The 16,017-nt window shown below is 42.2% G+C and overlaps 1 protein-coding gene across 7 annotated transcripts in view; it reads left to right on the top strand.

Moving 5' to 3' along the window:
* Positions 1-16,017, top strand: part of Agtpbp1 (ATP/GTP binding carboxypeptidase 1) — a 117,534-nt gene that overhangs the window by 60,404 nt on the left and 41,113 nt on the right. For all 7 annotated transcript variants that reach the window (XM_038334205.1, XM_038334200.1, XM_038334206.1 and 4 more), the window contains 3 exons: positions 6,144-6,241; positions 11,262-11,378; positions 13,597-14,243. In XM_038334205.1, coding sequence (XP_038190133.1) covers positions 6,144-6,241; positions 11,262-11,378; positions 13,597-14,243 — 862 coding nt within the window. The remainder of the gene's footprint in view (positions 1-6,143; positions 6,242-11,261; positions 11,379-13,596; positions 14,244-16,017) is intronic.

Below are 16,017 nucleotides of genomic sequence, written 5' to 3'. Positions count from 1 at the left end.
TTTGCCAGAGTGGAGCCCAGCTATAAAGAACCTGCAACATTCTTGCTGGGGAAGCTTTCCCCTAGTGGAGCCGAGCTGTATCACTTCTCCAGAGCAGAGCAGAGCTGTTAGAAACTTTTTCCTGGAGCAGGGCTGTAAGCTGCTATATTTAAGGTGACTTTGTGGTCTTCCTTGGCTCCCTACTGCCAGGTTCCCTTTCCATCCCAGCTGCAATGCTTACATGGATATTCATAAAATTTTTCTTCTTACTATGTCTTTGAAAAAGTTATTTTTATAAGGTTTATTATTATTAAATAATAAGATCTAATTATCTAAACAGATTTAATTGACATAAAATACCAAAATGCCTCATTTAGAAAAATACCTTTCAAAAATCAGGCTGGTGAGCTAGCTTCTAGGTAATGGCGTGTTATGCCAAGCCTGATGAATTGAGTTCAGTCCTCGACCCACATGGAAAAAGGAGATGGTGGACTCTGGCAAATACTCCCTGACCTCTGTGTGTGTGTGTGTGTTGATAAAAATTTAAAACATACAAAGTTTAAAAGTCAACAAGATAGAGTCTAGAGAGTTCTGAGTAAGACAGTTGAGTGAAATGGTTTTCTAATTTTCTCTTTCTGTTCTTTTGAAATTTCCCACAGACTTTGAAAGTGCGGACATTTGTAGCAATTCTGAAAGGCAGGCAAGAGGAGTCTTTATAAAGCAGTCACACTGCTGTGGTAGAGACAGGCCCAGGACGAGCACAGTCTTCCTCCTCTGGAGCACGGTGTTTCTGACTCCAGTAATGTCACTAGCATTTAATTTGGAGGGACATCTATCTTTCCTCTGTCTAAATGCAGGATTGTGGAGATGTGAGCTGTGGGTGTTAGATGGTGGCTGGGAAGCTCTTCTGTGATGCAGCAGAAAGTAACAACAGGCAGGAAATAGAATATGTCCTCATAGTGATGTTTAGTCAGAGTCCAGATTATGGGATAGCAGAAGTTTACCTGCAATGTAGTGAGTTCACCAGGCATGGAAAACATGAGAAAGGTGTTACCCTCCTGTGGGCTCCTTTCCGGTGTGTGTCTCAGACTTGATGAATCACTAAACTAGAAATGCATTTAAGTTAACTCACAAGCCTTCAGAGTGGGATGGGAAGAGTCTGCTGGAGAGTCTTGGGCCGAGGAGGGTGTTCTCAGTTTGTTTTCCATTACTTCCTAGTGTGTCAGAATCACTTTTTTTTTAGCCTCCTTAGCTAAAATGTGACCTCCTCTGAGACAGGTCTGGACTGTTTCTTGTCTATAATATCAACAAACTGGATACTCTAGATGCTGAGATGGCATTCTCATTTTATAGACTACTCCCTGACTTAGTACGGACACCACAGAACTAGAGCTCCATCTCACAAGACACTCTCCACGTCGGACAGCTGCTACGTGTCCAGGCTTCCTCTATTTTGGAGTGACTGACTATAAAGATGTTAGGGCATTACCACGCCTCTGGCAGTATTGGTAAACTGCTACATAGAGATGCGTGCTAGGACAGCTCACACAAGTCAGGAACACTCTGTACACCATTGTTACAGAGGATATAACTCAGGCACATCAGCAGGAAGCGCAGCACAGGATCCATGCTCTTGCAGACCCTCCTCCTAGTGTCTTCTGTGTCCACAGCCCAGGAGCTCCCGGAGCCACATTCTTGAGAAAGTTTATGGAGCTCTCATAAAGTAGGCATAATCGGTTAAACCATTGGCTGTTGATGACTAATTCATTTGTAGGTCCTCCTTCCTCCGTAGAGGCTGAGAAACAGGTGTGAAGTTCATGTCACCAGCCTCCATCCTGAAGCTACACCTAGGGTTCTACCAAGGGTTCTCTCATTAGAACAGAAGATATTCCTGCCACCCAGGAAATCCCAGGGGGTTGGGAACTGTCATGACCTCAGGACAAAATGGAATAGCTCGGTATCACAACAGTACTGTTTTAGCTCCTATTTTCCTCCTTAGCATTTTTTGAATTGCATGGGTGGTTATGAAGGTACACCTTTGTTGAGTGGGTGGAGCTGGACTCAGGACTTGTCTTTTTGATTAGTAAGTACCAAAAGGTAGTGAAGTACCATCTATGGAGATCTATCTGAAGGATAAGTTCGATTTGAGGTTTCTGAACCTTTATAGCTTCCATCATGAAGGTGGTGTGCTCTTAGATATGTGGGTATGGAGCTGTGCACCTTAAGACCTTCCTGCCATGATTACTGGAGTATGCTGCAGCCAGTCGAGTGATGAGTTTAGATGTTGAGAATGCAGAGGGCCCCGCAGAAGAGCAGCTGTACCAAATGCTACAACCTTCCCACTCTGTAACACCTGACAGCGGCTACCTTGTCACCATGACATAATAACCACTTTTAGTACAAGGCTCATAATGTATGTCGTTACCATAAACAGAGCCTCTCCATGAACAAATCCATTTCATGTTGATAGATTTCCTAATAACAGTTCTTATATTTCTAAAATGGTAATTGCAGAAATGTACATTTTCATATGTAACCTCCTCAACAGAGGTGTTTATGCTGACCTCCTTAGCCCACAGGAACACACAGGTATGTTAGAGCCTGCCCCTGTGTCATTCTGGGTAAAACTCTGGGAGCCTTTGTTTTTCTTGAATGAACCCACCACTGCTATGTAAAAAGCAAGGGGATTTCAGAGATGAATAACAAACCCTTGAGAGATCTGACTGTGAAACATAAGCAAGCATGTCACTTTCGATAGTAGATCTAAACAGGTAAAATATTCCTTCTTAAAGGGTGCTGTTGTGGGATTTTTAATCCCAGCACTTGGGAGGGGTAGATAGGCAGATCTCTGCATTTGATGCCAGCCAGGTCTACTAAGTGGTTTCTGGGCCAACGAGACCTATATAACGAGACACTGTCTTAAACAAAAAGTCAACAACAACAAAGTTATATGAAAAGATCAGGACCCTTACACTGAGTGAAAGAGCAGATACTGTCTGGAGGTTAGACAGCTTGAAGGGAAACTATGAAAAGTGTATATTTCCCCAAAGAGGTGCGGAAGCACTGTTTACATGGAATATAGACCCAGAAGGAAGCGAGTGACCACGCAGGTGCTCCATTCAGTCAAGTTCAGCCTGTCCTCTGTGAGTAGTCAGTGGATGGTAAATGTGCCCCTAAGTCCCTGGTTACGTAGATCAGAGTCCTGCTGGAGAGAACACTCTTAAGAATACATTTGAATATATAATTGAAATAGTATTTTAGGGACACATAAATGACTAAAACTGACTGGAATAGTAAAAAGCCTAAAATGGAATATGTAGTCAAGTTTGTTTGGTGATATCAACTGTTGATGATGCCATAGATTAGTTCTCTCAACTTTCAAGGGATTTTCCTATGCTTTATTTTCCAGAGCATAGAAAAAAAAGAAAAGTTTAGAAGCTAGCATGATGCTGAAAGCAAAACCTGGTAAGGATTACCAGAAATAATCCACAGCTAAATCTCGCTAATCAAAACAAATATGAAAATTTTAAAATAGAGCAAATTGAACTGGGCAGTGTTTATTTATGTAGCACATCTTGATTATTTTTAAGAAACGAAGTTCACTCTAATATTAAAATGGGTGACAAATATTATTAGTAGGTCAAAATAAGGGAACCAGCTGTTTCAGCAAATATCATGAATAGATTCCAGATAAAGTTTATTAAGGAAACTGACAGTTATTTTGAACAGTATTACTAAATTTTATCTATACCATGCCTCAGAAGTAGTAATAAAATATTAAAAGATGTATCTCAAATCATTAGCTAAGTCAGTAGAGAAAGACAGAGAAAGAAAGGACTTACCTATTGAGAGGGTGAGATGTATGAACTGTGGTGGGTATTGTTACAGTGTTACAGGAAACCATGACAAACAAAAAATTTAATAGCACCAGGTACACAAGAAAAATGAGTAAAATATAGTAGTTTTCCCGTGTCTGTATCTCATGTATATAGAATCAAACCTGTGTGTGCAGTACACACAGCATATCATGTACTGCCTAACAATGTATTTGCATACACAGATATATCCATACCTGTAGATCTAATACACAATGCAAGCGGGGAAGAGGACCATGTTTATAGGTACAATGTTTATAGCTTCTAAGTCCTTTAGGAGCTGCTGGCTCAGTCCCAGAAATGCTCTGTATTTGCCTTACTAAGCTATCAGAGAGACATGTAGAAATTGTTCCCTGCACTGCTGTTGTTAATATAGACAAGAAGCAGATGACAGTTTTGATTTCTAGCCACTGGTTTTGATTGTATGCTGAAGGTGTAGTTACTCCTTACCAGTGCAACGCCGTGAGAGTCTCAGATGCTCTGAAGCTGTAGGAAGTTTCACATCTGGAGCATGTACCTAAAGGAAAATACTTGGAACATTTGGCCCCAAATTAAAGACATTTTTTTCTCCAAATCTGAACTGTGTTTTCCTGAACTGTTGAAGTGGTATTTTTCCTGTTCGCGATAGGCTATTGTTGAATTTAGTGAATATTTTCCTGAAGAGCGTTTGCTCCTATTCTTTTTCCATATGTCAGCTCTTTCCACTGCATCCATGAAAGACTGCTGTTAGGTCTCAGGGTAAATAGATCCAGGTGGTTGCATGTGTTATGATACCTTCTTTTTTTAGTTTTTATTTTTATAAAACCTCTCTGCATCCCCCAAATTTAAATCATTTGATATCAGTGTTAGTGAAGATAGACTGAGCTGCTGTTAGAGTCCCATGCCAGGCCGGTGCCCACACTTGACAGAGTAGGAGGTGAAGATGGGCACCTTAGCTGAGCAGGTCAGGTCAGGGAGCAAGGCTTTCACTCATTTGCTTGATTGGCGAGTGGTTTGTGGCCAGTGGATCTCAGTGGAGTAGGCCGTCAGAGGTCACGCAACAAGGGATGGCTTTCTCCTCTCTTCCAGAGAATACGACTTATTTGGGGTGTATGTTTATCAATTTGCATCACACTACACTGGTCTTGAATTATCCTTAGGAGTTGATGTCACTGTTGAGTGAAGGCTGCAATTCCTCTGCTAAAATGCAAGGGTTCTGTTACTAACATTAGGCGAAGCAGGACGGTACTGCTGGGGGCAGTCAGTAATCTCTGTCTAGGCCACACTGGGTACAGATGCCAGGGAGCTTAGGAAAGTGGCTCTCACTACTTCCATTACTCTGTGAGTAGCCTGATGCTTTTCTCCTGTATACCCACACTACACTCCATGCCCTTTTCATGGAACTCCCTGAGTGTTTCGTCAAGCCTTTTCCTTTCATTCCTTAGTCTTGCATTGGCCTAGACACTTACCTGTCCATCCTGATTGGCCTTGCTTCACTCATGTTCTCCTCTCAAACCAGAAAGTGCAAGTTGCATTAAGCCATTCTCTTCTTGGAAATCCCATCTATATTCTGTAGGTTCAAGTCTCCCCGCCTTAGCTGACGTGTAATCTTCATCCCATCTCATTCTACTTAAATTTACCAAGCACACTCGACATGCCAGTCATATTTATTTTCCCGATTGCCTGTCATCTAACTTTCTTACTTCCTCTTATAATGTCACTACCTTGCCCCTAGGTCTCCTTTGGGTGCTGCCCTGTGAAATGGTCAGTGGTCATCTCTTGGCTCTATGAGTTTTGCAGCCACTTACTGTCTGCCTGGTTTCCCCATGGTATTCCTCCTTTAGGGTGGGAATTATATCTTTAAAAAATTCCTAGTTTGTAACACATGGTCATGGAAATAAGTAACTGCAAAGGAATGAAGTGAGTCATTCAGGCTTATCATAATACTTCATCTGGGCTACTGTAACGTAGGGCATTATTATATTTGTAACTGAGAACATTAGCAGTGAAATGTTTAATTTGTAGTGTTTGTAACTTTTAGGGCTCGGAAACACATACTTTCCACATACTTTCTCAGGTTTCTAGAGCTGAGCTATCTTTATGGATGTTTTTAGTAAGGCATCTAAAAAGGAAACATCAACAACAAAGAAACCAAATATATGTAATTGTCAAAGAACAAAAAAGAAGTTTCTGTTGAGTAGATGAACATAATAATTCATTTATGAAAAGAAACCGCCTGTGTTTTCTTGGTGATGGACTTGTGTGTGCCCTGGCCCCGACCCCGCCTGACCTGCAGTGTTTCCCCCACAGCGGATGACGTGGTGGATGACAGTGACGACAATGACGACGCTGACCTAGAAGCTGAAAATGAAGTCGAAAGTGAAGAGGACCGAGATCAGAGTTTTAAGGTTGGTTCATTCTTATCATGAGTAAACTTTATAAATTGTGTATATCGGCTCCCAAACAGATTTTCTGGGGCATAGGTTTACAGATAAAATGTTTTATCCATGTCTTTCTCTTTTTTTCATGGTTTTTTTTATATTTAAAAATTTCCATCTCCTCCCCTCCTCCTCCCCCTCCCCTCCCCTCCACTCATACCTCCCCTCCCTCGCTCTCCAGGCCAAGGAGCCATCCGGGTTCCCTACTCTATGTTAGACCAAGGTCCTCCCAACTCCCCACAGGTCCAGGAAGGCTCCCACAGAGCCCGTCCATGCAGAAGAATCAAAGCCCAGCGCCATTGTCCTTGGCTTCTCAGTCAGCCTCCACCGTCGGCCACATTCAGAGAGTCCGGTTTGGTCTCATGTTCCATCAGTCCCATTCCAACTGGAGTTGGTGATCTCCCGTTAGTTCTGTCCCACCGTCTCAGTGGGTGAACGTACCCCTCACGGTCCTGACTTTCTTTCTCATGTTCTCCCTCCTTCTGCTCCTCATCAGAACCTTGGGAGCTCAGTCCGGTGCTCCAATGTGGGGCTCAGTCATTTTCTTCATCTATCGCCAGGTGGAGGTTCTATGGTGATATGCAAGAAATTCATCAGTATGGCTATAGGAACTGGCCTTTTCGGGCTCCCTCTCCTCAGCTGCCCAAGGAACTAGCTGGGGGCATCTCCCTGGAAGCCCGGGAACCCCTCTAGAGTCAAGTCTCTTGACAACCCTCAGATGGCTCCCTTAATTAAGATATATGCTTCCCTGCTCCCATATCCACCCTTCCTGTATCCCAAGCATCCCATTCCTCCGAGCTCCCCCCATCCTCCCCTTCACGCTTCTCTCTCCCCATCTTCCCTTGGCCCCGTCTCGCCCCACCCTCAAGTTCCCAATTTTTGCCTGGCGATCGTGTCTACTTCCAATATCCAGGAGGATTACTATATGTTTTTCTTTGGGTTCACCTTCTTATTATCTTCTCAAGGATCCCGAATTATAGGCTCGATGTCCTTTAATTATGGCTAGAAACCGATTATGAGTGAGTACATCTCATGTTCATCTTTTTGGGTCTGGGTTACCTCACTCAGAATAGTGTTTTCTATTTCCATCCATTTGCATGCAAAATTCAAGATGTCATTGTTTTTTACCGCTGAGTAGTATTCTAACATGTATATATTCCACAGATTCTTCATCTATTCTTCCACTGAAGGGCATCTAGGTTGTTTCCAGGATCTGGCTATTACAAATAATGCTGCTATGAACATAGTTGAGCAAATGCTTTTGTAGTATGATTGGGCATCTCTTGGGTAAATTCCCAAGAGTGGAATTACTGGGTCCTGGGGTAGGTTGATCCCGAATTTCCTGAGAAACCGCCACACTGCTTTCCAAAGTGGTTGCACAAGTGTGCATTCCCACCAGCAATGGATGAGTGTACCCCTTACTCCACATCCTCTCCAGCAAAGATTATCATTGGTGTTTTGGATTTTAGCCAATCTGACAGGTGTAAGATGGTATCTCAAAGTTGTTTTGATTTGCATTTCCCTGATAGCTAGGGAGGTTGAGCATGACCTTAAGTGTCTTTTGGCCATCCATGTCTTTCTCTTGTAGCTGAATCTATTGGTCTGAAAACAGCTCTAATCTAATGTTCATTGTTCCTGAGGAAAAGTTTTTAAGCTTTCTACTTAGTTTTGGGAACATAAGGGCTCTGGGGAAAAGCAGACTGAGAATGCTATGGTGATTTATTCTAGAAGGTCTTCTCTTCTGTCAGCAATCTTTGGAGTATCGTCTGTAGTGGAGGTGCTGAGTGCTGAGGTCACAATTCTTAGGAGGAGAGTGCTGAACTGGGGGCCATTCAGCTGAAGAGTCTGCGCTCTTGGAGCTGTGCCGTGTCTGGCAGCTCAGAGATGTGTCTCTGCTTTATTTGCTGCTAAAGGGCCATTGCAGCATCTTTAGAAAAGTGGTCCCTTTATTGTCAGTGGCTTAGCCTGTTTACTGCCTGCTTTGAGGAGAGAGCTAGTTTGACTTTTGTCTGGTTCTGGTTTTGTTTGTTTTTTAAATCTTGGACAATTGGGGTTGGAGAGATGCTGGCTGAGCAGTTAAGAGCACTGGCAGCTTTTGCAGAGGACCAGATTTGATGCCCAGCATCCACTTGGCAGTTCATAAACATGTGTAACTCCCGCTCCATGGGACTGACACTGCTTATGGCCTCTGCAAGTACCAGGCACACATGAAATGCATATATGTGCAGGCAGGCAAAACATTCATATACATGAATTAAAATAATACTTTTAATACTTGAAATCTTGAAATACTACCTTAAAATTGGGATACACTCTATATTTCACCTTTCAGAGTATAGAATACCAGAAGCTGTATCTTATTAACAATATAGAACCAATTTTATTACCACCAGTATGATCACAAAGAAAAATAGGTCAGACTTTGATGTTAAGACACAAATCTGGGGTAACCGGGTATTTGGACCTGACATGAGAAATGGAATTGGTAGGTTCCCAGCTGTGAAGACTTTAGTAATGAACATCACAAAATGTCTGGTATAGTTGATTCTTCACATTTCACACTTCTAATTAACAAGACCTGTGATGATTAAGAGTATAAAGATTAGGGAGGAGAATTGGAACAGTGACTGACTTGGCTGCTGGAAACTGTGTGCGTGAGTGCACATGTTAAAAAGTAGGTATTTGAGCGTGGGCTGGATAGGTCAGCTCTTTTGATCCTTCACCATCCGCCATAACAGCTGTTAGCATTCTGCCACTTGCCGTCCGTGTCCAGCTGGTCATCTGCTCCTGGAATGCCCTTTGTGAGCTGTTTTCCCTCTGCTGCAGGATCTAGCCTCAGAGACTGCATTTCATTGGCTCTTACTTGGTCTGTTCATCTGAAATATTTCCACCGATTTCTTTGTTCCTGACATTGGTGTTTTTGAAAAACCGTTGTTGGCATCCATTTTACATTGACTTACCAGTGACAGTTATTGCTGTCTGCAGTTATATTGTCTACTTTGCCTTAGCAAAACAGTGATAGTTATGAGAAAAAATAGTATTTATTGAGCACTTAACCATGTGCCAATTCAAGCTCTTCATGCACTGTGACCATCAAATCCTCCCAGCTGTGTAGACAAGGCCAGGCAGTGTGGTGGAAGTCCACCTCCTCACCACTGCTGTGTGCTCTGCTGAAATGTCTTCTGCATGCCCATGGTGCATTGGCCGAGACTGTGAGCTGTTACTGCATGAGCCTCTCTTGCCTGCGTGGCTGTCTGCGTCTGACTTGTGTTGGCTGTTACACTTGGGCGTCCTCAGTGCACAGCGTCTTAGAATGGCTGTGCTGCAGAGGAGAACTGGGGCTGCTCTGTTGTGGTTGGTGGTTGGCTTCCAGACTGCCTTTCCCTCACTAGCATGAGCCTTTTTTTTTCTGCAGAGATTTTAGTTTAGGCTCTCTTTAGGTTCTCAACAACTCAACTGCAGGTTCCCTTTCTGATGCTAGAGTGGCCATTCCTAACAGTGAGATGTATGCCTCTGTGTAGTCCTGGCTGTTCTGGAACTCACTGTGTAGACCAGGCTGGCCTGAAACTCAGAGAGCCACTTGCTTCTGCCTCCCTAGTGCTGGAATTAAAGATATGTGCCACTACCATCTGGCAAAACCAATCTGTTATCAATAGTAATTATAAAACTCTTATTTATTGATTATGTAAATAAAAGTGAATTCCCAAATATAGAATGTTGGGAAATATCATATATTTTCCTTAAGATTACTCATTAATGTTCATATATAGTTAGGTACTATATAGGAAGGATTTAAATATAGTAAAATAGCCGGGCGGTGGTGGCGCACGCCTTTAATCCCAGCACTCGGGAGGCAGAGGCAGGTGGATCTCTGTGAGTTCGAGACCAGCCTGGTCTACAAGAGCTAGTTCCAGGACAGGCTCCAAAGCCACAGAGAAACCCTGTCTCGAAAAACCAAAAAAAAAAAAAAAAAAAAAAAAAAAATATAGTAAAATAAATTTGCTTTAGGATTGAAATCAAGTAGTTTATTGTGACAGTATGATAAAGAGGAAATTAACAATGAGCCCCACTTGAAAATTAGTAACTGTTCTTCCTATGTCTCCTTACCCATCTGTGGAAGTTACGAGTTTGTGTGCAGTTAATTGTTGAGACTCTTTGAGGGCACTGAGGGTGCTAGGTGAGCTGACGCTTGTCTTCCCCCCCCCCCCCCCCCCCCCCCCCCCCCCCGTCATGAAGCACACCCGTCTGTCTGAGGACACACCTGAAGCACTCTCTCCTTTTCCTGGAGTTGGGTTTGGGGCACTTGCACCACGTCTTTACTTCCTGACCTGTAGGAAGCAGTGTACACGGTGACAGTGGGGTGTGCAGAGGGTCTGCTGAGTGCTGAGTATGAGAGCGTGTGCTGGTCTTTCTCTGCTCAAGAGTCACACTGGCTGGAATGTAAACTTCGGAACCTCCGGAACTAATTCTTCATGCCAGGCTGTCTGATTGCCTGCTCCTTATCATTTGGCGTACACCACTCCTCATCCTCAGTCAGATGGTGGGGATCAAATAAGCATATTTCATGGGGTTGTGCAGAGTGACTTAGAGGATAGTGTAGTTCCTGCCAGCGAATGCTAGCTACTTTGATTGTCACCATTTTTGTTATGTATAAATGTTTTCAATTTAATTTTCTTGAGTTTTACTTCATAGACAAATAATAGGGACATTAAAGAGAACATACGTGATCTTTATTTTTATTTTACTTTGGTCTTGATGAGCCTGAAAACTGTCTGCTGCATTAAGATTAATCATGGCCACACAACAAAATCAGCAGCAGTGATAATCTATAACTAATTAAAAGAACTGATTTACTATTAAATTGAATATAAATTTTATTAGTGATTATTTACTAATCATAAATAATTATAATATCTCGGGACACTTTAAATATAAAATATCTTCTCTAACATTTTTGTGTTTTATACTAATGACATGTTTATTATTTCAGAATGATGATATTGAAACAGATATTAACAAGTTAAAGCCCCAGCAAGTACCAGGACGCACAGTAGAAGAACTGAAGATGTACGAGCACCTCTTTCCTGAGCTCGTTGATGATTTCCAGGTATAAATACAGACCATTTCTGAAAAGCCACACTCGTCTTCCTTTCCTGGATGACACTGGGCTGTGATAGTGACGTTTTGCGCTGAGTTAATGACCTGTCAGAAGGCAGAGTGTTGGGCTAGTTTTTACATTTTATAGTCACTTTAGTTCATCACTTTGATTTGCTTTTAAATTTTGTCTTATATTCTTAAAATTGCATTGTAAAATCACACTGTAGTCTTCCTTGTTAGTTCTGCCCATTTTAGCAGTACTGAGGAGTTCTGCAGCTCTGCTTTTCCCTTGGTACCTACTGTGTAACATGGCAGCGGTCAGGACAGGGAGAGGGCAACCGCAGCCCTGAAATCTGGGTCGTCAGTGTTAGCGTTCCTCATTCTCATTTACTGAGATAGAGTTATTCAGCTTGGGTTACACAGCCAGCCAGGTTGACTGAACTGTAGGCAGTCAGGAGCTGCCGTTTTTATTCTCTGTAGTGACTGTGCTGGGTTCTGAAATCTGATGTTAGAGTGAGCTTGGCAGGCATGGTAGCATGCATCTTTAAGTCAGCACCAGGAAAACAGAGCCAGGTGGATCTCATGAGTTCAGAGGCCAGCTGTACACCGTGAGCTCCAGGCCAGAAAGTATGTGTTTGGGGTAGCTAGCCACTAAGTCTTAAGTAGCTTTTGATATAAATGTTGTTGCTCTCCAAATCCCATGTCCTTAATCACAATAGATTAAAAAAAAGATTGCAGTGAGTTTATGAGACATAAATGAGAACTATTTACCAGTTTTTCATTTTCTTTGGGAGTAAACTTAGGACCTTGGAGTACAGTGAAAAAGATGACCTTCTGCTTCCTCTTTCTCTGCTCTTCCTGTAGGTTTGAAGTTCATTGGAACTTTGAAGCTGAGCATAGTGGAAGGAGGTCAGGGGTCAGGGAGAAAATAGTGGGGGTGGGCCAGGGAGGTCAGGTGGGAAGCAGTGGGGGAAGGAGAGGGAGCTGGGAAGAGGTATTTGGGGGCAGAGTGTGGAGTGGGTAAGTTTTTCTTTCATTTAACCTAGAACAACTGTAGAGTTACTCTTTTTATGTGTTTGGTTTCACTTGAACCGTTTGAAGGTAAATACTTTGTAAATCAAGGAAGACAAGTAGTGATATAGTGGTTTTGAGTGGGAATTGATTAGCATATGATGATTTCACCTATTTTCCTATAATTATATGCATATAGGAATATATAATGCTATGCAAATTACTGCTTTGGTATGGGAGTACAGTAAAGTAATTTTATAATTGGTGTCAGGGTTAGGATTTAGATCAGTATTTCTCAGCCTGTGGGTTGCAACCTCTTTTGGGGGGTTGAAAGGCCCTTTCACAGGGGTTCTGAGTAAGGATAGCAAGGACAGTAAGTGTAGCAAGTAAAGACTTATGTGTCTGAGGGTCAGAGCACTTGAACTATGTTATTTCAAGTAACTAAGGCAATGTACATTTATTAGTGTGTTGTGTATTTTGCCATTAAGTTATAGGTTGTTAATTAATTTAGTCCTATATGTTAGGGAAATAGCACCTTGTTTTATTTACATAACTGAATTTATTGCCAAAGGAGTTAGTTGTTCTGGCATTTGATTGCTTTTTCTCACTTTAAATTTCAGAGTTTGAAATATATGTATGAATAGTAAGAAGAAATATTGAGGATTATAAAAGTTTATTGGTTCTATTAATAGGGTTTGGAAGAATTTTATTCAACCATCATTGAGTCAATTCCTGGTATATCATATGATAATAAGTATATGTGAAATTGGTTGCTTTCCGTATTAGCCATTGAAGTCTGTGACAGCTAGATGTGTCTGCACCTGACCAACATGCACCTTGTTCCAATGTGTAAAGCCTGGTTATTCAGTTGCTGGGTGGAAGTAAAATGAATGTCATTTGTAGGTGGCATTCGGAAGCTACTTTTTGCAGGGCAGGAGAGAATTGAACTCAGGTTCTTATGCCCACTAAGCAGGCATTCTATTGTTGTGTGGTCTCTCAGCCTCTGTTTGTTTATTCATTTAACCTCCCTCCCTCTCTCCCTCCCTCCCTTCCATGTTTGTGAGTGTTTTGCCTGCATGTATGTATGTGCACCATATGCATGCCTGGCGTTCATGGAGATGAGGAAAAGTTTTCTGAAGTAGTATGTGAAACAAACATGCTCTTACTTTATTAGCATACTGACAGATAACAGGTTAAACTTACTTTTTCTTAAACAGGACTATGAATTAATCTCTAAAGAGCCCAAACCTCTTGTGTTTGAGGGGAAAGTCCGAGGCCCTATTGTTGTTCCCACGGCTGGAGAGGAAGCGTCTGGAAACTCAGGTAGTGTAAAGAAAGGAGCGGTACTGAAGGAGAAGACGTCTTCCAAGGGCGAGGAAGCCAAGGAAGATGGCAAGGGCAGTGGTGGTCAGAACAGAACTGCTTTCTCAGCTCACAGCTTCAGCAGTGACATTGTGAAGGCCTTGGACCGGATCACATTGCAGAACAGTACTTCACAAGTAGGCACGAGGAAGGACTGTGGTCCCCCTCTCACGGTCCTCTCGTGCACGAAAGCATGTCCACAGGTGGCTACGTGCGGAAGTACTCTTTTTGAAGGGCGGACGGTCCAGCTTGGGAAGCTTTGTTGTACTGGAGTTGAAACTGAAGATGATGAAGATAGCGAGTCCAACTCGTCAGTCGAGCAGGCCTCCTCTGTGGAAGTCCCCGATGGACCAACGCTTCACGACCCAGACCTCTACATTGAGATCGTGAAAAGCACAAAGTCTGTTCCAGAGTACTCAGAGGTGGCTTATCCTGACTATTTCGGTCACATTCCACCTCCATTCAAAGAGCCCATTTTAGAAAGGCCTTATGGTGTACAAAGGTGAGCTGCAGATCTCTTCCTCCTCCTAAGGCATACTCAAATTCTATCTGGGGTCTCTAGGAAAAAGATTGCTGCAAGTTAAAGGTACGTTGGTTGGGATGCTTTGAAATTGTTCCTGTTGATAGTTGTGTCTGGAGAATCAGCTATGATTGCTATACTTTGGATTTTGAATGACTAAGTTCATTGGGTATATAGCAAGAAAAAGAACACATAGCAGGTAGCAGATAGATAACATCAAATCAGACACTTAGAACATCCAGCAGAAATGGCCAGGGAGGCCTTGCTGAACCAGTGAGCTGTAGGACCAACTTAGAATCCCAGGTGGTGTCCTCCTCCTAGTGACCTCAGGCGTTCTGTAGTCTGGGGATACAGTAGTGACCTATTGGAAGTGTTTCCCTACAGCTGCTCTCAAGGGTGCAGTTTTTACTACCCTTGAGTTATTTGCTAGTCTCCTTTTTTCTTGTCACAGGGTCAGGGTATCAGCCTGCTCTAGGACAAGGGATCTCTGAGGGTGCTCGAGTCTGAGACAAGGGGCCTACTCCTTCCTCTGCCAGTTCTCAGCAAGTGCAGAGGACACAATGATACTTAATTAATGTAATTTTATGGACTTACTTTATTTTCCAGCATATTACTTATTTAAATGAAAGAATAAGTACCTGTTATAATGTAGAAAATTGGTTTAGATTGTACCTAAAAGTATGAAGGATTATTTAATGATGTTTAAATAAATACTATCTTAGCAGTATTTAGTAATTTTTTATTCATACTTTGTTTAGACATGCTTTTAAAGTATGCTGTTAATGAGGCAATAAGGATACATTCTTTTGTTTGGAAGTTTAGCTGGAAATAAAGAGTGAGATTTCGTTATTCACAAAGGCACTAAGTGAGATGATATTTCATGTGCCAAAAATACATATAGAAATTGTTGATAACAGCCAGTACATACTCGGCATCCCAAAAAACCTTTATAAATCTTTTTAGTGTCTCTGAACTGTTTCTTGTGATTTTTAAAAGATGACGTCTGGTCAGTTTTTGATATAACATTGTTAGAAGTGTAGTATGTACTGAAAAGGAGGCCTTGCTGTTGCCTCTGAACATCCTGGAATACAAGCGTCTTTAAGCCCCAGCTGTGCATTTTACCGTAGCATGTGGTACCACTTAATACTTCACTTGATAGCCTTGGGACCTCCCCTCCAGTGACAGAACTGGGGGGTTGTGACAGAAATCCCGTAGCTTTCCAGCCTAAAATACACACTCTCCTTTCTTTATAGGAGATGTTCGCTGGCCCTTATAGCTCGGTAGTCTTACGGCTTTAAAGTTTTACATTCAAGTCAGAAATACCAAATGTGGTTAGTGAGCAGCTGTTTAGAAAGCTTTCAGAAATGCTTATTCCTGAAATGCATTGAGGATGCTGACTTTAGTTAGCTCATGCCAGTTACCTTGTCTCTTTCAGCCTGCTCTAAGCAAGTGATAGATTCCCTATCTGAATCTAGTAACACTATAAATGAGAGGTGTCAAATTAATGAAGCTTTATTGGTTTGTTACTTTCAGAAGAAAGAAGCAAGCCATTTCTTTAAATTTACTTAGTAAGCTAGGCACGATAATGCTTACCTGTGTGGTCCCAGCCACTTGGGAGGCTGAACCAGGCTAACCTGAGCAGCATAGCAAGACCCCATGCTCAAAAAGTTATCCTGTGGAATGTTTTAGTGTTATTTGGAGTTCTGTTGTTTTCTTGCCTTTGTAGTATTGATCCTAATCTTTTAAAAAACAAAAA

The sequence above is a fragment of the Arvicola amphibius genome, chromosome 6 (assembly GCF_903992535.2).
Source record: "Arvicola amphibius chromosome 6, mArvAmp1.2, whole genome shotgun sequence".
Lineage (NCBI taxonomy): Eukaryota > Metazoa > Chordata > Mammalia > Rodentia > Cricetidae > Arvicola > Arvicola amphibius.
The sequence above is the reverse complement of the archived record's forward strand: the minus strand, read 5'-3'. Positions and strand labels throughout refer to the sequence as shown.